Source organism: Ptychodera flava, chromosome 16 (genome assembly GCF_041260155.1).
Source record: "Ptychodera flava strain L36383 chromosome 16, AS_Pfla_20210202, whole genome shotgun sequence".
NCBI classification, from domain to species: Eukaryota; Metazoa; Hemichordata; class Enteropneusta; family Ptychoderidae; genus Ptychodera; species Ptychodera flava.
The window spans coordinates 13,684,047-13,706,056 of NC_091943.1; the positions used below are offsets into that span (position 1 = coordinate 13,684,047).

At 39.2% G+C, this 22,010-nt stretch overlaps 2 protein-coding genes across 2 annotated transcripts in view; one reads left to right on the forward strand and one right to left on the reverse strand.

The window, feature by feature from the left end:
• The window catches only part of LOC139114060 (carnitine O-acetyltransferase-like), an 85,028-nt gene extending 79,150 nt beyond the window's left edge, over window positions 1–5,878 (forward strand). Inside the window, exon 16 of the mRNA XM_070675556.1 lies at window positions 5,783–5,878. The gene's annotated coding sequence lies outside the window, so the exon portion shown is untranslated. The remainder of the gene's footprint in view (window positions 1–5,782) is intronic.
• A 642-nt stretch (window positions 5,879–6,520) lies between these two features.
• LOC139114064 (uronyl 2-sulfotransferase-like) lies at window positions 6,521–21,554 on the reverse strand. Its single transcript, XM_070675565.1, has 9 exons — window positions 21,272–21,554; window positions 14,686–15,078; window positions 14,115–14,191; window positions 13,262–13,420; window positions 12,216–12,295; window positions 11,331–11,478; window positions 10,713–10,810; window positions 9,501–9,652; window positions 6,521–8,857 (listed from the first exon to the last, which is right to left on the reverse strand). Exons 2-9 carry the CDS (start codon window positions 14,954–14,956, stop codon window positions 8,685–8,687), a joined length of 1,158 nt encoding a protein of 385 aa, XP_070531666.1. The 5' UTR covers window positions 14,957–15,078; window positions 21,272–21,554; the 3' UTR covers window positions 6,521–8,684.
• Window positions 21,555–22,010: the final 456 nt, after the last annotated feature.

Genomic DNA, 22,010 nt, shown 5'->3' on the forward strand with positions numbered 1-22,010 from the left:
TTGTATTAGTGTACATTGAAACAATGTCTAGTGTTACCAATGTCGCATTGGCCGGAACTCAATTTTCCGTGTAAAATCAGTCGTATCTTTGATGTATGTTGTTTATTTCTTCACGATTTATTTGAGAAAATAGTCAATGAATTTTGATCTGTGAAAGGTTGGACTGCATCATCCACTTATAATTGGGCGGCCCACGAACTTTCCTCGTGGGCGTCATTTTGTTCACTTGTATTTTTAGCATAAGGTACCAACTTGTAAGTGGTGCTAGTGTTTTACTCTTAACTAGAATAATCGCCATGGCTAATTAACACTTTATATAAAACAGCCAAACATAATATACACTGAAAATATACACAATATCATACACAAAATGCAAACAACGAAGATATGAACGGTGTGTTGAGTTGCTTTTCCTTCATTATATGACAATAAATACGATAAATGAAATATGGTGCCTTCCGCCTACATATTCCACATAACTGAACTGCAAATACAGATGTAACACAGATGTAGTAACCAATGATGTCTCCATCAAACAAGATTTCTAGAGAAATTGAAACAAAAATGACATCAATAATACAAAAGGGTCATTCAACACACAGCTATTTATAACAAGATTGGAACTAATTTGGGATAATTGGATGGTGAAGTAATGTCGGTTTAATTTGCAAATTTAAGCTCATCTGCTTTTCTTTTTACTTGTAATGTTTTTAAGAGTAACTTGTTATATTTCAACACTCAACTATAGAGCACAAAACACGCTTTAGAAAATTTGCAAAATGTGAAGACCCAATTATCCCAAATTAGTTCCAATTGGTTTTATGTATTCTTGTTGTTCAGCTATATGGGAATTAGACAGGAAAATGTTCCAGTTTTCGTATCCTTAATAAGCAAAAAATCAATTGCAAAACAAATTCAGATATTTATCCCCAAAGCTTTAGCATTATTCGTTATTAGTACACAATATTTTGAATATTATAAACTAGTCAAAACGTTTACGATTTAATTGAAAATATTCAATAAGAATATTTTGAATACACGTTTGGAGTTCATGATTCTATTCTACATGCAAATACCTATCATTTGATATATCACTTGATAGTTGAAAAGTAAGTTTAGAGTACTTTGTAATTGATTTTTGTAATTTTATATTGTATTCATGAAAATTAGGTACCCGTTTGCATTATGCAAATTAAATCATTACAGCCCTATTTGTCAGCTGCATATCGTCATTTTTCATGAGGCAGAGATAATAGGCTTTCAAATAACATTTGATGTGGTTGTGTGATGCGGTTCTATGTGTTAAATTATTATAATATCGTTATTAAAAAGGGGAAAGTATATTGTTCTGCATTAGTACGAAAAATTTTTAGTAAATCATTTTAATATCTCTTTGGATATCCATTTTGTATTCTCCGTACAAATACCTTTCATTTGATATATCACTCGATAGTTTAAAGTATGTTTATCGTAGTTAATAAATTTCTAATTTTATATCGCATTTATGCAAATAGGGTACCCATGTAAATTATGCAAATTAAGGGCCACGTCCGTACTTGACAGCTCCACATTGTCAATTTTCTTGAAGTAGAGATAGTAAGCTTTCAAATAACGTATGATGATGCTGTAAGATTTGGCTTTTTGTATTAATTTTTTTTTAAATATTGTTATTGAAAAGGGGAAAATATTTTTTCAATATAAATATGACAATATTTCAGTAAAATGAATTTAAATATATTTTTGAATGTCTTTTTAGTATTCTACATGCAAATACCTTTCATTTGATATATCACTCGATAGTTTAAAAGCATGTTTCGAGTAGTGAATAATAAATATCTAATATTACATCGCGTTTATGCAATTTGGGTACCAGTGGGATTTATGCAAATTAGGGGCTACGGCCTTACCTGACAACTAAATGTTCCTATTTTCTTCAAGGAGAGATCGTAAGCGTTCAAATAATGTATAATGTGGCTGTATGATGTGGCTATATGTGTTAAAATGTTTAAAATATTGTTATTCAAAAGGGCAATTTTTTTTTCAATATAAATATGAAAATATTTCAGCGAAATCATTTTTAATATCTTTTGGATTTCAATTTTGTATTCTACATGCAAATACCTTTCAATTGATATATCACTTGACAGTTTAAAAGTATTTTTAGAGTAGTTAACAATGAATATCCTAATTTTATATCACATTTATACCAATTGGGTACCCATGTGAATTATGCATATTAGGGCGTTATAGCCCCACTTGGCAGCTCCACATCGTCAATTTTCTTGAAGTAGTGATAATAAGCTTTCAAATGATGTATGATGTGGCTGTATGTAAGGTGGGTACATTAAGTGTAAAAAATGGGTGTGTCTGCCGCTCGCCTATAATGGTCAGAGATCAGCTGCTGAGCTGTGTTTGCTGATGAAGTTTGACAACTTAGATGACACATACCTGGTTTGCAATGACTTGTTTGGAATGAGAAAGAAACTAAAATACTCAAGGAATCATGCATTTTTCAATGCAAAAATATGATATCTTACATTTTTTAATGTAACTTTCTATAGGATTAAGTAGTTAGTTCTAGAGGGTCTGAAAAGGTGCTCTCTGTAATTCTTGGTTTTGTTTGAGTTCCTTTGATATATTTGACCATGGCTTCTGTTATAAATGTCAGGGGAAATGAACTTGGTCACAGAGAAGCCCAGGTATCATATTTGTAACTTTTGAAAGAAAGTTGAATAATCTGCACATACTTCAGATCATGTGACTGATGTGTGATGCATTTTGCTTTGGGTTTGCTGTCAATTACACCCCATTGTTGTCAGTTCCTTTGATAATCAATTTTATCAGTGCATTCTGATCTGACTTCCTACTGCATAGACCCTCCAAAAAGGGTCTATGGTTACTGTTGCTTTTTTCTACAAAGGTTTAGTGTTGCCGTCAGTAGGTCATATTCCAGTGGGCACATGCCATATACTTTTCATGAACGTTTTCTGCAATCCAATGCATGATTTCGAAGAGAAACTAAACCAAGTATTACTGTTCATAGAATTTTCTACTAATATCGATTATTAACTAAAATCAACTATTCAAAAATAGGGTAGGTAGGCGGTCAGGAATTTTTTCCCCAAAATATTTTAATTTTAATTTTGCAGTTTTCACGGGTTCAGGGCGGTCAAACACTGGCATAACATTTCAAGAAAAATAGAAAGTGTCATATATATATATATATATATATATATATATATATATATATATATATATATATATATATATTATATATATATATATATATATATATATATATATATATATATATATATATATATATATATATATATATTAAGATGGGTTTACACGTGTGTTAAGTCCGGAGTTGACACCGGAATAATTTAAACCTGTGTCAGTTGGACGTGTAAACAGACAACACCGAACTAACAAAGAACTAAATTAATTCGGTGTCGGAGGGCTGGTCCAGGTTCGGTGCTCCGTACTAAACAATGGCCTATTTACACGTGTGACCAGAACACCGAACTAAACGCCGAACTATATCCTGTCTTCGGGCTTGCGGTCATTACCACAATGGACGGTGTTCAAGTAAGCTCTCGCGATCGCGGCAACAATTGGCCGCAGGAAGAGATCAGGCTACTAATGTCAATCTGGAGAGACGAAAATGTCATCGGTATGATGGACGGCACGTCGAGGGATCGGCAAGTGTATGAAGTCGTCGCTGCCAAGGCCAGGGAGAAGGGACTCGAGAGGACAGCGGAACAATGCCACAACAAAATCAAACGGTTGCGAGCTCAGTTCAAGTCCGTGTCCGACAACAACCGTCCTAGTGGCAGAGCTAGAAAAACGATGCCATTTTACGACGAGTTGTAGGTAGTAAAGGGAAAGCAACTGGTAGTAAAGGGAAAGCAACTCCACACATCGTTCATATTTGGGTTGTTTGCATTTTGTGTATGATATTGTGTATAATATAAGTGTATATCATGTTTAACTGTTTTTATGTAAAATGTTGCTTGGCCATGGCGAGACTTTCCCCGTAATCTACGTGTCCTGTGTTAATCCGCACTGGAGCGGAGAGACTACTGACACTGTGTTCCTTTCTTCATCAGTCGCTTAAAATTCATTTTTGATTGGTGAGACGTGTTGAATGGTTGATTGTTTTTATTTTATAATATGTTGTTCCACTTACGTTTGGTAGGGAAGCTAGAATGTCTACTGTTTGGTCTTGTTGTGTTTGTGTAGGTTCGTGTGAACCTGAGTTTGAGCTGTTGTAGTTTTTGTGAAGTCTGGCGCTTATAAGTGTGTCGCCTATATTTCTGTTCCTTCTATATGCGATTATTGGTTGGTTTTGTAACAGTTTTTTTAGTGTTTCGTCTTTTTCAAGTTCACTCCAGTTTTCTGTCAGGGCTTGCTTGATTTTTGTCGTTTCGATGTACGGGCTATACGTTATTATGAAGACTACTGTATTGTTGGTGGCGTTATTTCTTTTGCTTGACCCGAACTAAATTTTTAACTTGTGTATGACGTGTAAACGTGAGATCGCTTAGATCGCTGATAAGGAATATTTACAGAGCGATTAATCAGATTCCCTCAGGCACCGTCCCTCCGGTGCCTCAGGTTTAAAAAAATACACGTGTAAACCCACTACCTTATGAGCTGCTAACGAGGTATTTGGTCAGGGCGATAAGCCCCTGCGTTGGCGATCGGCAGAACAAATTAATGAAGGGGATTAGGGAGGGCAATTAACAGATATAGACTGTTTTCTTTGAAATACTATCCACAGATAGCTAGGGTAAAGTAATAGGCACACACTAGACACAGGTAAGGCTTGTATAATGAAAATAAAAGTTTAATACAAGACATTTATTGATCATATTCATAATTTCTAGACGAATATTGCTCGCCGGACCCTGTGGGCGGTCCTGACTCTTAGATGGGGCTTTTCATTCTGTTGTGCGTGGATGGTGAGTAAACGGCTAAACTCATCACCTAACCTTTCAACCTAAGGATCCCGCGGGATTCTACAGGGCCTCGCACACAAGTCACCAACTTAGGAATCAGTTATTGGTAATGAGGATCAATCATATGAATGATGCAAAGCCAAAGAAGGGTAAATTTGAAATGACTCGCCATACTAATTTTTTATGAAATACAGTGGTGAATGAAAAGTGACCCATGCGGGACTCGAACCCACCACACCCCCGTAGACATTACGGATGCTCTATATATATGTCATTCATTCATCTCTCTCTCTCTCTCTCTCTCTCTCTCTCTCTCTCTCTCTCTCTCTCTCTCTCTCACTTATTTTGCTCAATTTTTGAAATTTCCAAACATATGCGCAGATTAAAATCACTCCGGCATGCAAAGTAATCAAAAGCACCCGTTCCATTACCGTTGTGCATAAGGAGTCTTGGATTTGTGTTCGATAAGCCTGTGCAGAGCAGCCTGGGGTGAAGTGCGCCGCCTGGATGAACAATGATAAAAAAAAATATACATTACAAATGAATGGTGATAAATGACAGCATAATCGACGCAGAAAATTAAATTTTGAAGTTTGGGACCGAAAACAAGCTGGTGGTATTTATCCAAAGTTTAATGCATAAAAATGTCATTTTTTTCACAGGATTCTCAAAGCGTCCACGACGTCTCGTTCGAAGAAGGGCGCCCTCTAACGGAAGTACACCAACCCCAACTTGCTGAACCTCCCATCACGATCAACATTGACAACGTACTGGTGACAAAACTATGATAGAAATCCATCTCAGCCTGCGCTGAACAGACCGAAACAAATTGACTTCACGGAAGATGGGCATCCATGCCTTTCGCCTGTACACCCAAAGTCCCTGTAAATAGGTCCACCATCACAAGATGACGATGGGTTTTGGGCGAACCATTGTGGTGAAAAGGACGTCAAGACATACAACTTTTGGTGTGTTTTGTTTGAAAAGTCCGATTTATGAATAAGAAGAATGTCATGGTCCTAATTTTTTTGCTTGTCCCGGTAGCGCTGTCGTCATTTATGAGTGTATATCTCATTATTGAAAGTTTGTTGAATAAAACAACTCTTTAGCGTTATTGCGTTTCTGAAGTTACGCAACACCTGATCTTGAATCTAGGGACGATGCGAAAATACACCTACAGATGCTATGCTGCACAATTTTACAATTTACGAGTTACAAGTAGAATAGTGTTCACTGCAGGCACGTCTCTTCGTGATTCCTCGCTGGATATTTCAACAGATAAAGCCAAAGACGGGAAATTCTGTTTTGTGTCTGCGCGCACCCGGAGGCGTTCGGAGTCTTTTGGGGGTCGCGGAGGGAACTTTTTCGCAGAAGTTTCCATCGTTGGCGATATTCTGTCGCAGAACCAAGCCACGGCTTTTAAAAAATACCTTCTTACAGCGGTCATATTACTACCATTAAACATGAGAGCATGCAACTGGACTATGCACGCTGTATCATAGACAGCAGCCTTACCCTCCATGGTTGTGCGAGAAAAAATATCAAGTACTTACGGAAAATGATTTTCTGTTAATTTATTTTGGTGTATGTTTTCGACCCTTGTGCCTTTTGGGATTTGAGTGGACACAAAACGAAGAACTTACTTACTTTGGCCTAAATCTGCCTTGACAAACTGTACCAACTTCACCTTTAAACTCAGCGATCTTCCAAAGAAGGCAGAAACAGCGGAAAGTACTTCGGTACGGTTTTCATTTTGTTACGTATATCATGCAATATATTTATTTAATTTATATTTACATATTTATGTGATCATATATTGTTATATATTTCACATTGTAAGGTAGAATGAGCCTCGGGGATTGATCTTCGGAGTCTCAAAATTTTCCAAAACTTTAAAATTTGTGATTAATCGCTTGTAGGGCATCATTTTGAAGCTCTTGGAATAAGTATAAACTTTTCTCAGTCTTGGTTTTGCGCGAATTGAAAATTTAACGCCCACCCGAACGAGTTAAGGTAGAACGCACCTCGGGGACAGACATTCGGACTCTCAAACTTTTACAGTTCTCTTCTGATATACCACATGTGGGGGTTCATTTTAAAGCTCTTGGTGAAAGAAAAGTTATTTGAAATTCGAAAATTTTTATTTTTCGCCATAGAGTTAACACAGGGATGGCGTCCATTTTGAATTTCTAATATCAGTAAATCTTGGGTTACTTGTTTCTCTAGTACCAAAATTTGCACGGTGACCCCCTATTTTTATTCTTGATTTTGAAAGAGAATGATTGAAAGATTCCTTGAGGAAAGTTAGAGCAAAAGTTTAAGTCTTTTACTTTCGAGGTGCATATTACCTTAACACAGGGATGGCAGCCATTTTGAATCCCAAATATCGCCAAATGTTAGGTAATTGGCTTCTCTTGTATAAAATTTGCACGGTGACCCCTGATTTTCATTCTGCATTTATTGAGAGAATGGTTTGAAATTTCCTTGAGGAAAGTTACGGCAAAAGTTAACGAATTTCAGCTCTGAGGCGTAAGTAGATTGAAGAGGCTGCTACTGTTATGAAAAGGTTGCGTTTGCAAGTGGCGTACGACCGTTCTTTTGGATGAAGAATTAGAGTTCGATATTTTTTTCTTCAAAAGCTAAGAAGTTCTGACAGATGCTGCGCGGAATGGTTATTAAATAACGACAAGATAACCATATGTTTGTGAAATTATGACAAAACTGATAAAATAAATTGTTGCAAATTCCAGATAAAATAGACAAATTATGATATATTGAAAATAACTGTCAATGAAGTAAGTTACAGGAATGGTAGACGTCAATACATAATCGTCAAAAAGGCAAATTGGTCGAGATAAAAAAAATCGATATGATAAAAAAAACTTGCAAGAATTGATAAAATCTTGACATTATAAAATAAAAACCAATAAGAAAATAGTTTGGCGGTGATCATGATGTCACTAAATTTGACTAAACATAGTACGCTTCGTGATCAATGGTCGTGTCTCAAAACTATAGCAAACTGCACTGGTACACCGTACATCAATTAGATCTGGTTGTGTAAGTACAACGCCCTCTTGTGTGCAAATGTGGTCCAGTCTCCAAGCTACAGCCAGTATTTTACAGTGACGATCGGCACCTGCCACATACCACAACATTTGGCGCAAAAAACATCCTTATGATCGTGGGTTGTTACATAAAAATGATTTCAACCTCGGTCTGCAGTCCACACGATGGCCAGGAATTATCCTTCCTGAACAGAACAAAGTGATTTTCAAGGATGCCGTTGGCAGTTTAGCTTGTTTCAAGATGGTTTCGCTGTTCACACGTCCAACAGATACAATTTCAACATCCTGCTGCTCCTAGTTATAGGTCAGTGAGGAAACACATTGCACTTTACGACTTCTGTTATTTCCTGACACAATTTAACCGCGAAATTCGCGCGGGAATGACAACATGTACCATTTTGCACTCGGCACCTTTTTCATGATAATGGGCGTATGCAGAAACATATGACGCCATTTTGACGGTTCGGTTTGTTGGAAATTCCAAAGTACCCAGAGGCAGATGTCATCTTTACGTCTGCATATTATAGTAAATGATATCAAGCTTCTTACTATCCTTGAGCGGGTTAATGTCCGTGGTACACAAAGTAAAGAACGGGTTGGGTTTGCAGATTCGTTCATCAAACAAACAACAAGATATATCTAGTCCCTGGTTTCATGAAATACCGAGCTGTTCTTTGATAACACTGAACCTGTCTCTGATGGTATTATAAAATTCATATTCAATAGCCAGTCTTTTTTTCATGATTTCCACAACTTTCTCCGACGGTGGTGCTTCGCTCTTCTTGATGGCGTGCATATTTTGTTGCGCTCCCTGCGTTTCGAGATCTGAAAATACATTTAACCAGGTGAAACAAAACTTTCTCGATGGTGACTTCAAAAATAAAAGCAGAAAAAGGACACTTCGACTGCTAACAATCCAAAACCCCCTAGAACAACAAAATATTGAATTCATGAGGACATTACACATAACTTTTGCAGTAAAGTTGATATCTGTCGTGGCGAGCGAGAGTACCCATTCACTAAATTTACTCCGACTTGCCCTTAAAGAATTTACATGAATTTACATGATATTTCATTGTCCTCTGAACAAAGTCGAACAAGGTCGTCTCCACGGAACCTATCACTTTGAAAGCTATGGGCAAAATGGAGGAAACTGGAAAATTAACCTCTAAAACTGACATACGCACATTTCATCATCATTTGAAGTTACGGGGATGAATTAATCTCTAGATGTGACAGGCTCGGAAACTGTTGAGCGATGAATTTTCGAGAAAAAGTTCGTATCAACAATCACATATACAATTTCAACATCATTCCTGCAAGTCTTCGTCAAACTTATGTAGATCACAAAAATACGAACGCCGACTAAACCCAATAGCTCAGATGATGTACGTAGCTAACTGGAATACATAAAAATCCCATTGGTATAATGCAGTACATAAGGTCAACAACAAAACACGATACTTACACTCAAGATATTTACTGGCACCCTGAAAGTACCGTGGTAAAAGTACTTCTAGAATCTTCATGGAAGCATTCATTTCTTCAAGTATGCCCACAAAGACGTACTCGTTAAGAGCATTGCGTATTGCTTCTCGCAAAGTCCATTGGGATGGCTCCCTAAGACAAAACAAAATCAAGAAAAACGTCTCGCGTATAGATTAAGGATATTGAGGTGGTAAGGTCCCAGACTCGATTCTAGTCGGGTAATAAAGAACAAGTCGTTTGTAAAGGCCCATCGCGTCATTCATGCAAAACTATTCTGAATTCGGTAGCGCAAGCCACAGTTACTCCACCCATAGACAGAAGAGGGGAGACCATGTACAAAACGTGTGGTAGAGTTACCGGCAGTTCATAGCGAACCCATACGAGAGTAGAGTCTGCGCAGAAAGGCTGGGATTTTCTCAGAACACTTGTTCAGCCCTGTAGTACATGCAGAAACAGCGTGTGATTTCAAAGGATAACTTCTCACCCCACCAAATTCAAACATTTTCTGTATCTCAAACACACGAGAAAATATGTAAGCCATCGGAGAAGATTCAGGCACTTGTGGCTCGTCTTTTGATCAGAGCCTCGCAAATCTCGGACAAAATGAAGCTTGCATGTGGCCTGGTCGTTATAGTAAGGTAATATGCCCCTTCGGTACTAGTCGGAATTTAAATTTTTTTTCAAATCTTTTCTGGTCTTCTACTTGTAGGGGCTCAATTAAAAGCTCTTGGAGTAAGAAAATGTTTCACCGTCTCAGTTTTTCGGAAATCAAAATTTCTATTATACCCCCATACAGTTGACACAGAGAGAGCGGCCATTTTTAATAAATGGAACTAATTTGGGATAATTGGATGGTGAAGTAAGATCGTTTTCACCTGCAAATGTAAGCTCATCTGCTTTTCTTTCTAAGTTATACACTTGTTTTTATGAGTAATTTGTAACATTGCAACATTCAGCTGTATTGCACCTAACACTTTTGAGAAATTTGAAAAATATGAAGATCGCATTATCCCAAATTAGTTCCAATCGTGTTCATATCAAATATTTGTAAAAGTTAGGATATCAAACTCTAATGTCAAACTTCGCACGGTGATCCCTGGTTTTTATCTTGACTTGTAAGCGAATGGTTTAAAGTCATTGAGGAAAGTTTGAGCACAACTATAAGGCACGTGTTTTTGAGAATGTCACACACCTGCAACGCGCGTCCTGGCCACAGAAGAAAGGGACGATATAGAAGGCCCTTCCAAGTTGGCATTCCGTTTTGTTCAATAAGACGCATTCATCAAATGTCTGTGCAAAAATTGAAAAAAAAGAGAGATAATATACCGAAGTGAATGGCATACGAAACGATACAAAAAGAAAAAAAAGAAAATAATTACTGCAATTACGATTAACGAATATGAAAGAGCCAAATATCAAACACAAATTTCAAGCGCATTGCGTACAAATTCATCCGCAAAGTCTGCTCGTGGTTTTCAGATTATGAAATATGGCTGTCTGCACAAGTAACATATATCGGTTAACATACATGCAATGGATGAAAGATCTATCCCCCTGTATTTCAGTATTGGTTTCAGCTTTTATTAGCAGTAGGGCCTAAATCAGTTATTCTCCTGTCAGGTCACGTAGAAGATTATTAAGCTTTTGCAACAACTTCTTTCTATCGACGCCTACTGCCAACTATGGTCAAAGACATTAAAGATGAAAGTCACCAGGGGGAAGTAATATTGCCTATGGAATATCGACCTATATTGATATACAGCATTGGAATGGCTTCTAGTCCTAAAAAGCTACACATATATTCTCAAACCTGGTTGCGTTCTTCGTCGGTGCCCTTGAACTTTGACACCATGTACTTGTTGATGGAATCTCCGAATCTGTTGAAATAGTACGAAGACACAAGGCGACTGATCGGATCTCGAATGATATTAAAATAAACTGGACGTAGTTCACCAAATCTAGAATGAGGAAATAAATGCAGTGGGTATCTGTGAACACAGACATCATGCCGTATAAGTTGCTGTAACAATATGTTCAATGCGGCAAAACATGATACTCTGACATATTTTCTTTTACGGGTTCATTTTTCCTATTTCGGATTTGATTCGGGTCTATGCAAATCAAATATACCTAAATGGAAAGTCATCTAGCAATATGATTCATCGTACTCTGAAACACGTAGACCCCGGAGGTTCAGTGCGCATGCCGGAACCAAAACTCATGTCCAGGTCCCGCAAAGCCGTGCAAGTGACTGACTGCATCCACAATAGTGCTATTGCCCTTGGGGGTCAGGACACAGGAAATTCGCTAAGCCAGTTTACCGGCTCACATGTTTGAGGAACGGTGTATCAGCGCTCATGTAATCGATATAACCCCGGGCAAAAGTTTAAAATACAAGCCAGACAGCGGACAGTTGATCTCATGCACCGTAAAACTAGAACTAGCTCTCAAAGCCCCCGTTGGCTAGGCAATGTGACTCTCTCCTGCTAACAGATGCAGCGATTGTTATTGGAGAACATGGACATCTAATAGCAAAAACAGCTGGGCTGTTCAAATTGTTCCCTTCAAGCTGACACTGAGCTCTAATCGTCGAGGGCACATTTTTGCGGCAGAGAATAGAGAGAGAGCTGCAACGAGCGTCTGAGAGAGAGAGAGTCAAGGCTATTGGAAGCTGTATGGCCTATGGGTAACTTACTTGGTGAAATTTAGGAAGTGGACATGCATATCGAACAAAGCTGGTCTTGGAAGATTAACGATTTCACGGACCGTCTTCTCCTGTAAAGCAAAGGATGTACAACATTTTTGCAATTTTGCAATGACTGGAGTGATTTGTACCCCCAACCTGTACATGTATTGGCAGAGCCACTGAGTCGAGGAAATTTCAAAAGGTCTCTCCATGAACGAAAGGTTGATCTGCTGATGTTACGGCCCCCGTCCTACCTGCATGCTAATGCTAATCATAAACATTTACTGAGAAGTGTACACAGCTTTCCTCGTGAATCACTCGCAAACTGTGTAGGCCTACTGTATTGGGCTCTGATCCCGATAAATGACGGAAATCGAAGGTGCTGCTGATGAAATCTTCTATAACCAAGATCTTGCGACCGTGCGGCTTGTGTCCAGAAACAGAGACATTGCACACGGTTTACGTGTACAGTTCTCTTGTTCTTTACTCGGTTGGTCGTTTTAACCGAAAATTGGAATATTTGCAGCCGTTTGCAGAGTCATACAGTGAAACTAATTCGCATTGAAGCCGTATGATAAAACACCCGTCAATTCATTATGCCTGATATGAAATTTGATTGGTAAAATGAAGCGTTGCCTTGGTAGCCAGAGACTCACAGCTCGCAAATAATCGAACTTTTATGTAGAATGCAGCTCGAGGACAGATGTTCGGACACTCAAACCTTTACAATACATTTTGGTCTACCGCATTGAAGCCAATGGATTAACTGAGTTTTTACCAGCTTATTTTGTGAAAACTGAAACGTTATTATTTTTTTCAGGCATAACAGCCATTTGAATTTCAAATGTCGCCAGCACCCCTGAATTTTATCATCGATTTCGAGCAGATATGATTGGAACTTTCCTTACTGAAAAGTTTGAGCGAAAGTTTGAGTCAATTTCGAGGCGCGTACGACCTAAAATGTCTTAGGATATTTGCAGTGTGTCCGGACATCTGTTTGTCTGTATATTCTGTTTGTAACTTTAATGCTTTATTACTTTCCCAGCCTTTGTCACCTGATCTTTTTCGTTCTGTCGAAATTTCCAGAATTCCATGGAGTGCTTGTACTTGAAGCCAAATTTCTTTGCATTCTTCCTCACTATCCACAGGACGCTTCTGCTTCCACACTTTGGGACGCGGTTGTAGACAACTAAACTGTCGTCCACGTCCGGAGGCTGTGGAATATCAAGATGTAATAACAAGACAATGATAACTTAATATTTTGATCGGAAGGAAATCAGCGATGCACATGGCCCGGAATAAATTTGCCTCGAACACTTCCGACTCACTCTCACAGATACAAAGGAAAAGGAAAGCAATTCATTGCGCCATTGGTCATTCTAGTGAGTCAGGGCCTTTTTTCTGCACCACGAATCTACGCAGAAAGTTATGCGAGTAGCTGTTTCCCTAAAGGGGTTTTGGTTTACGACGATGGCCATCGACTGGAATGCCATGAAGAGGGTTAAAGATGGAAGGAAAGCGAGACTGATTTTTTTTTACTGCTTTAATTTCTTAGGTTTCATGACTACTGGTATTTGCTGTAGAGATGAGTTGGGTCTCTGGACGTATTCACAGAATGCCTGTCAGCTGAGGAGCGGTAAACAATCTTGAAACACTAAAATGGAGACCTAACATGACTTTCTCTTTAATGGAAGAGTTTCTAAATGGCGTATTGACTGTGAATTTGAACGAATGCGAGTAAAGACAAAACGCGTGATTATCTCCAATGGACAGAGAGAACACTCAGGCTGAACGCACGATGTACATTTCGCCCAGTAACTCCCCGGATCCCCTGTCATGTTAGCAACTAAAATTTGCTACCCTGGAGGGAAAGTCCAGCAACCTATTACGATTTACAAACGTTCTTACCAGTGCAAGTAAATCATCCAATGACTTGCTTTCCTTCTTATCCGGTCGCTTTGTTACGTCACCGGCTTTCACATTGGCTATGAGTATAGAGTTGTGAAAAGTAAAATTTGTTAGGTTTCCCTTTCAACTGATACCATATTCCGAGGTTCCGGGTTCGCAAACCACATTAACAATGCCGTTGGCAGCTATGAGCTAATACGTACACATCCGACATTCCTTAAATTGATTTAGTTTAGAAATTTGAACTGGGCCAACAGTGCCACCGCCTATACAGTGACACAAACATATAAGCAAACCGAAAGTATTCCTGTTTTCATGTGAAACATTTCACGTTCGAGTTTCCGCAAGTCAAAAGTGCATACATGTACTGAAGAGTATATGGGTAGACGAGCGTATACATAGACGATACGCTCTCAGACGAGCTGCGCCGATTGCCACTGAAAAATGACGTAGATGATTGATTCGAACAAGTGTACGGAATATGTGAGGGGCGCCTGTCGCAGGTATATGTTAGTGTTGGGAAAAGTAAATCATTTATGACACGAATAAGCATTTTGAGTAAAAAACCAACCTTCTGTTTCCTGGGATTTTTCCCATTGCTTCGCGAACTGAACGTCCGATGCAGACACGACATCCCCTTCGTTTCCCCTTTCCAAGTTCCCCCATGGTTTCAGGTCGCGTCGAGTTCCTTCTCGCTTTTCATTCCCATGTACATGTGAAAGGTCGATCCCATTATGGCTACGGAGCAAAATTCCGACGCCAACGAGAAATGGCAAAAGTATAAGCAGGAACAGTATGGTATGTAATCTGTGCTTCCTGCATAGGCAATTGCAACGCATCATAATGTCGGCCGATGATCTGGCGATCCCACGATACTCCACATTCTAGCAGAATCCAGATTCTTCCTCTCAAAGCAGGACGGGAAAGACTTATGAGGATGGTTTACTAATAGATGTATCCTTGACTGGTGATAAAAAAGGACCTGGGTTAATTGAAACGTCATTGGCAAATCTGTGTCATGCGTGTGGTGGCACGGTTACTCTACCAGTCTACCCCTGAGCAGCCGTGGCCCTAGCCTAGACATAAGTGTGCTGTCGTTGCCACTTCTGATAAGGGGCGAACCATTTGATATGGGGGGAGGCTTGGAAGATTTGACTCTGGAACATTTTTTCTGTCTGCTTCACATCTGGAATTATTTTTTTCAACTGTATGAATTCTGGCTTTGTTTTTGTGTGCATAGGCGAGTTGAATGATATCCCATTACTACCCTTTTCAGAATTAGAGCGCGAAGCCACTGCAGTGAACTGCAATAAAACTGCTCACACTAATTAGTTTCAGCTGTAGCCAGCTGGCAAAGTCGACAACATTGTATGTCCCATGCAGACAGTTTGTCTGGGGAAGTTGAAATAAAAAAGATTTGTACATGGACCAGTGCATGGTAATGTTACATCGTATCTTAATCTTGAACACAGGGTGCCAATCGTAAACTCTCATTTACAACTCGAGCCTCAGACAGACCTAGTTTTGCCTTTGTACAAGCAGACTTTTTGGTCTTTATCAAGTAGCCTTGTTCAACACCAAAGTGGCCACGGCTACAGCTGAAACTAATTAGTGTAAGCAGTTTTATTGCAGTTCACTGCAGTGGCTTCGCGCTCTAATTCTGAAAAGGGTTGTATTTTCTGTTCTTTTTATCAAGATGCTTTCTTCTTATGACATGATAAAAGCTGAAGAAGAAAAGAAATGTAAAGCAGCACAAAGTTTACATGGAACTATAGACAAACAGCATATGCTTCAGGAAGCTGTACACTGAGTTGGAAAGAAAATAGAAGCATCCTTTATTACAGCAAAATCACTGATGGAGATAAGAAGTCATCAAGGTCTAAATCTGTAAGAAAACCACTACCACCGTTAGTGATTTGTTTTATTCTATGTAGTAGGTTAAAACTAGTAAAAGCATGTGGCACAAACAGACTAAGGATTTGAAAGACTGCAAATACATAGAAGTAGTTGAATACTGAAATAATTAAAATTAATCCAGTTACTTTGGGCGTTAGGAGGCGGTGTAGTAGAAACTTTCAATTTTACATATTAATGGATACAGTGGTGGGAACTGCACTCAAAGGTCGTATGGGACCATACGACCAATGTAAACACTGTATCCAAGGTACAATGGTGATTGATGAAAGTTAAAAACTGTCTGTCATAATCTACATCGTATAATTTAAATGTTGCAGCTATGCTATGATGATAAGGTACATCTAGATACTGCTGAAATCACTGATGTGTTCAAAACGTCAAAACAAAGGCCCAGCCGCCAGCGCGTCTTACCGCAAGATATTCCCAGCTGTCACTCAACTTGTCAAGTGAAAACATCGACCCGCCAAACTCAAAAGATCGTGGCGCGAAATAGAAAAGTTCTACCCGCCAAAGCAAATCTGTTAAACCACGCCTCCAATTTTGACCTCAAATTTCACGATCAACCACTTTCTCAGACGTTGTTCAGACATTGTGGTCCTGTCGACTGGCGCGGCCGGCGGCCATTCTGTCGTTCATCTTTGGAAAATTGTAAAATTGTGAGACGATGCACAGGATTTACCCGAACAGAACATCGACACGCCGCGGGAGAAACAACTAGAAGTATGGCTCGAAATCATGGGCTAGGACTTTGTGAAATATGCAAGAACTGGAAATCAAAGAACTGGATTTTGTTTGGGTGTTGTTCAGAAAAAAATTCACATATTCATCACAGTTAGCAATATTCTCATCAGTGAATTTCTCATAGGCAACTGGCGTCAGTTTTTTTAAAGTCCATTCCCAAACTGACCATCGGCTTCTCACACCTCGTGCGACGGCACTGCAGGTTGAGACATCTGCACTATTGCCATATTCGTCATTTTCTTTTTTTTGAGAGATATCTAACGCCCGGGTCTAACGCTTCACACGATACAAAGCGTTACCATAAATTTCTTAACCCACGATCGCTGAAACGGAACTTTTCGCCACCTCTCTGAATGACGAGAAAATCGCCAGTAATTTTATCCCCACCATGCAGTAAAAAACAGGACAAAGTAAACCAGAGAATTGGTTCAAGTCTGTGAATTATCAAAAATAAAATGATCTGTAAAAGTTCATCGTGTAAAATTTGGCAGCCCAGGTCAGGTTTTCGTAGCGATCAAACGCGTTTTTATTTATAGTCTGTGTGCAGCTACAGTGAGTTAGTTTGTGCCGGGTGAAACTTCCCAGTATCGCATTCACCCCACTCAACGCGTTCATATCATCCTACTCACACGTTTCACATGAAAACAGAACACAAATCATTGCATTCCAAGGGTTCACCCAACTCACACGTTCACAAATCATGAACTTGAACGAAGTCTAGTAAACCAGTAAGTAAATCGAGAGAAAAGCTGTCCATAAAACACGCTTCAAACACATAAGTGTGCTGTGGTCGGCGTTTGGAAGGTGGGCGTGGTTTTATATTTTTGGTCTGGGCAGTCAAACTTTTCTGTTTCGCGCGTAGATGTTTTGAATTTGGCGGGTTCATGTTTTCGGTTGACAAGTCTTGCTGACAGCCGGAAAAAGTTGCGGTCAGACGTGCTGGCGGCACGGTCTTTGTTTTTACGTTTTGAATACATTAGTGATTTCAGCAGTATCGTGCACGAATTACGTTGTTTGTAAACACGAAACTCGCACAGGCGTAGTTCCAACAACTGTTTCCTTTTAAAATGGGGTTATTTGTTTCCATTTTGAGTGTTTTTACAGATTTTTCTTGTAGACTGAAAATATATTGGACATAAAATTATTTCCCATTATACTACCATGTCAACAGACACAAGTGAATATCAAAGTAGGAAATATTCCTATTTTTTCACTGATCTAGCTTCTGCATATGTATATGTTACAGAAATGCTTAGGATTTCTAATGTTCCAAAAGTTTATGTGATACATTGGTTCAAGTTCATGGTATGGCTATTCATTTTGGAATGAAGCTTCTGTTTGGATATTAACAGGTGCATCCTATAGCATGCTTTAACAGACAAAATAAATCATAAATAAAGGATATTATTAAGACATCTATAAGTAGGTCAATAGCCAACTTTTGTCTCTTGACAGGTACCTTCCAATAGCCACAGTCTCCAAAAAACTAAAGCACAAGAAAATGATGTTGATACACAGAATAAGTGTTTTGAAAACAAAACAAATCACGTTTAAAGATATACAGTCACCTGTTTTTTAATAGCCAATCACAGATTTACGCGGGTGGCCGCTTTTAAAAAGGGCGCCTCCGCACGACCAGCCGTGGCATACTTAGCATCGTCGTCTGCATGTTCTTTGACGTATCAAATATGGAGGACCGACAGCTACAGGTAGTACGCTAAGCCCCCCCCCTTTACCATATATGGAATATGCAAATTTACGGTGACCGTGTACCTTTAATATAGTTACTGATCATTAACATCTTGGTTACCCCCTACATGTATGTACAATGTGTTCACTGCAAAATCTACTCACTGGATTTTTTAAAACTGATTTCCCAACCAGCAGATTGTGGCATGTTCTGTACAACAATTACATACCATGCTCTTAGAGAACATTCTTCTCACAAACCATGATGAAATGTACAGTTATTTATTCGCCTTGTTGAAAACTGCCTGTACAATATGTTTATTCTCATTGGTGACATGTGAAAGGGACGGTGCCTGCAATTTTTGATATTTTTCTGTTTTTGTGTGTCAACTATTGGTTTACTCACTAAAACAAATATTTGGCTTGTCAAAAGCTGGTACTATATCAAGTCAGCACTAGACTGGACTGCAATTCAATTGTTAGAATTAAATTCAATTGTGAACAATTATAGAGTTGCTTTCTGTATAGCCTGTGTTGACAAGCTGCATATTTAAGCAATAAAGCACACCCAGCGATGGTATACCACGAGATTTTGACCAGCTCACGACATATATGCACGAGCGATAGCGAGTGCATATATAAAGTGAATGGTCAAACACGATTGGTATACCATCGCTGGGTGTGCTTTATTGCTATTATGTCATAACAGTATATTGAAATTCTGGCATGGAACGTCATACAAGGACTTTTCCTAAAGCCGAGAGCCAGTGCGCATGCCAGCCGTGGTATATCGCCAATATACCACGGTTCTTTACGCGTCTGGACCAATCAGATCGCTGTATTTGCACCATCAATATACTGGTATGATATAATTGGTATTCTCGCATACTTTAGGAAGTACCGGGTAGTGAAAAGACACTGTATAATTGATCACTATATTTGACCTGAAAGTGTCATTTCACTCTATGCAAACTATAAACTATGATTTACCCATACAAAACTAAACATCTCTTTGCATTTACGTTTGATATGAATGTACTTCACTAGCATATGGTACTGAGGCCATTTGTGTACAAGAAATTTGGAATTTCACCCAAAAGTGTTATTACACTATACATGGTTGTCAAACTATGAACAATATTTTTCCTATACAAAACTATGATAGTACCTCACAAAAATATTGTGATTGGAAAATATAGTGAGTTTTGAATTTTACCTAAAAGAGTCATTTCACTATACATTGTAGTCTACTGCACAGACTATGAACAATTTGTTTGGGCTAATGTGCAGCGTCTCGGAAGCTGCTATCCAATTGGTTGGCTGAATCTTACCGTTATAATTAGAATAATACAAATAGAGTCCCTAAGTTGCTGTGAATAGTGACAATCGACCAATCAGATATGACCTTCAGGGCACACTGCACATTAGCTGATTTGTTCTGCTATTCTGGAGTCTATTTGTCTCATTCAATTATGACGGTAAGATTAAGCTAACCAATGGGATAACAGCTTCTGAGATGCTGCACATTAGCCCGATTTGTTTCCCTTAGTGCATTTGCATATGTTTGACAATTGACTTCAATTTCAATCCTCTAGAATAAGGTGATTAAAGTTGTGCAACAAAGATGATATTGAAATTTCATTAAAAGATATCAACATGTTGTACATATGAGTCTCCTAGGCATGCTGTTAAAAAAAATGATATAAAACTAGCTATATGTGTTAAAATTGATTTTTTTTGCCTGGAAGGTCTTTTTCCCAGCCCATTGTCTACCTTGTTACGTACCACCATGATAGTCAACTGCTCTCGTTTCTCATTCCTACGTTTTGACAGTCAGCATTATAGTGTTCACAAGCACAACAAGCTGTAAATGATCAGCAGTCATTGACACACAGCTGTTTCATTGGATAACATCTGAAAACTGCTTTTATGAAAGAGTTGTTTTCTGCTCTGTTCAGAGTGATTTATCGGTATGATTTGCATTGAGTAAAAAGTTCGAGAACCGCTGATGGCACTCTGAAATTTTCAAGGCCCCCACTGAAACCCTGTTCTTTTTGGTACCCCCCCCCTGTTCACGCTCGTTCCCTTGGTGTTTATGGTCTTATGTAACAGTTAGGTCAGCATGTTTTGTGTAGGTAGTCAGTTCCTAACGATCGTATGTCTTAGTCTCTCTACCATCTGTGCAACAACAAAGAAAGTTGGAACTCGTAGAATTGTTCCGGTCACTGAGCTTTGGGAGGAAAAGAGACACTTGCGCTCAAATTCTGAGACAGTGGAAGGTTTGGGATCGAATGACAAGACAGTTCATAGTGCAGTAGATCAATGGAAGGACCTGCAATGCACATGATGTAAGCGTATGTTTTAAACGGCAAAAGACAAGTGGAGAAACCGTGGGAGAAGAGGGTGGTATACGGACCGTGGTACTGATTCACAGTAAACTCCGTTTACTGTGAATCAGTGTACCGATCGCGAAGCGACGTTGCTGCGAATCCGTAGCCTCTGCCACTCGGGTAGGTTGGTCATTGGAGTGGTCCAGCAGAACACGTCAAGGAGTGGCAGGGCACAGTTACGAGTGGAGTGATACGTACCGGCCGCCGCGTACTATGCATATATAGTACGCGGCGGCCGGTACGTATCACTCCACTCGTAACTGTGTGGCAGGGCTCGTTTTCGCAGCAAGAAGCGACGTGGAGTGCCTGTGGGTAGGACAGCCCAATAAATTGTCCGTTGGAAAGACTGTTAAAATAAGACGAGGCCGTGGGTGTCTCGTTTTCCATGCATGGACGAGACAGTGTCTTATCGTCACTCACCAGACCCTAGAGTTCGAGAGGTTACAGACGTAGCTTCAAACGGTTGACAATCGACCAAAAGGCGGACGGATGCGGCACACTTTGCAGATCCACAAGAAGAGCAACTGGATCCAAACAGATTCGCCGACACGTTACCAGAGCGGCCTACCACACTGAGTATAGCTAAATACTGACCTTCACACGAAGGTCGAATGTAAGCAAACCACAGCTGACAGTTCATTCAAAGGCGTAAATCTGGTACATTTTGACTGACTACCCCAACTGTTCACCTTAAAGTAACGTTGAGGGCGCGATGTTGCGGTAGCAAGAGCCCGAGAGAGATTGACTCCTATAGTATATCAGGACGGCCAGCCCACGGCCTATGTCATACATTAGTCCATTTGACACTCCTATACCTCCAATAGTGAACCTAGAAATGTTCTTTCCTATGAAGTTTTTTTGCTGATTTGCATTCATTTGGGTACCTGAAACAATTTTAGCTTGGTTGCCCAAAAATTAATGTTGGGCAATTCTCGTAATTTGCATAATCCAATATGGCCGCCGGATTTTCACTAAAATTTAACTTTTGACCTAAAATGTTCTTTCCTATGAAGTTTTTTTGGTGACTTGCATTCATATGGGTACCTGAAACAATTTTAGCTTGGTTGCCCAAAAATTAATGTTGGGCAACTCTTGTAATTTGCATAATCCAAGATGGCCGCCAAATCATCTCTAAAATTTTATTGTTGACATAGGAATG

Excerpts from the sequence above, each read along its gene's own strand:
- LOC139114064 (XM_070675565.1), bottom strand. The coding sequence starts at position 14,956 with ATGATGCGTTGCAATTGCCTATGCAGGAAGCACAGATTACATACCATA. Across the intron at positions 14,192-14,685 it reads AAAATCCCAGGAAACAGAAG|CCAATGTGAAAGCCGGTGAC; the intron begins GTTGGTTTTTTA and ends CTATACTCATAG. Across the intron at positions 9,653-10,712 it reads GGCCAGGACGCGCGTTGCAG|GGAGCCATCCCAATGGACTT; the intron begins GTGTGTGACATT and ends GTTTTGTCTTAG.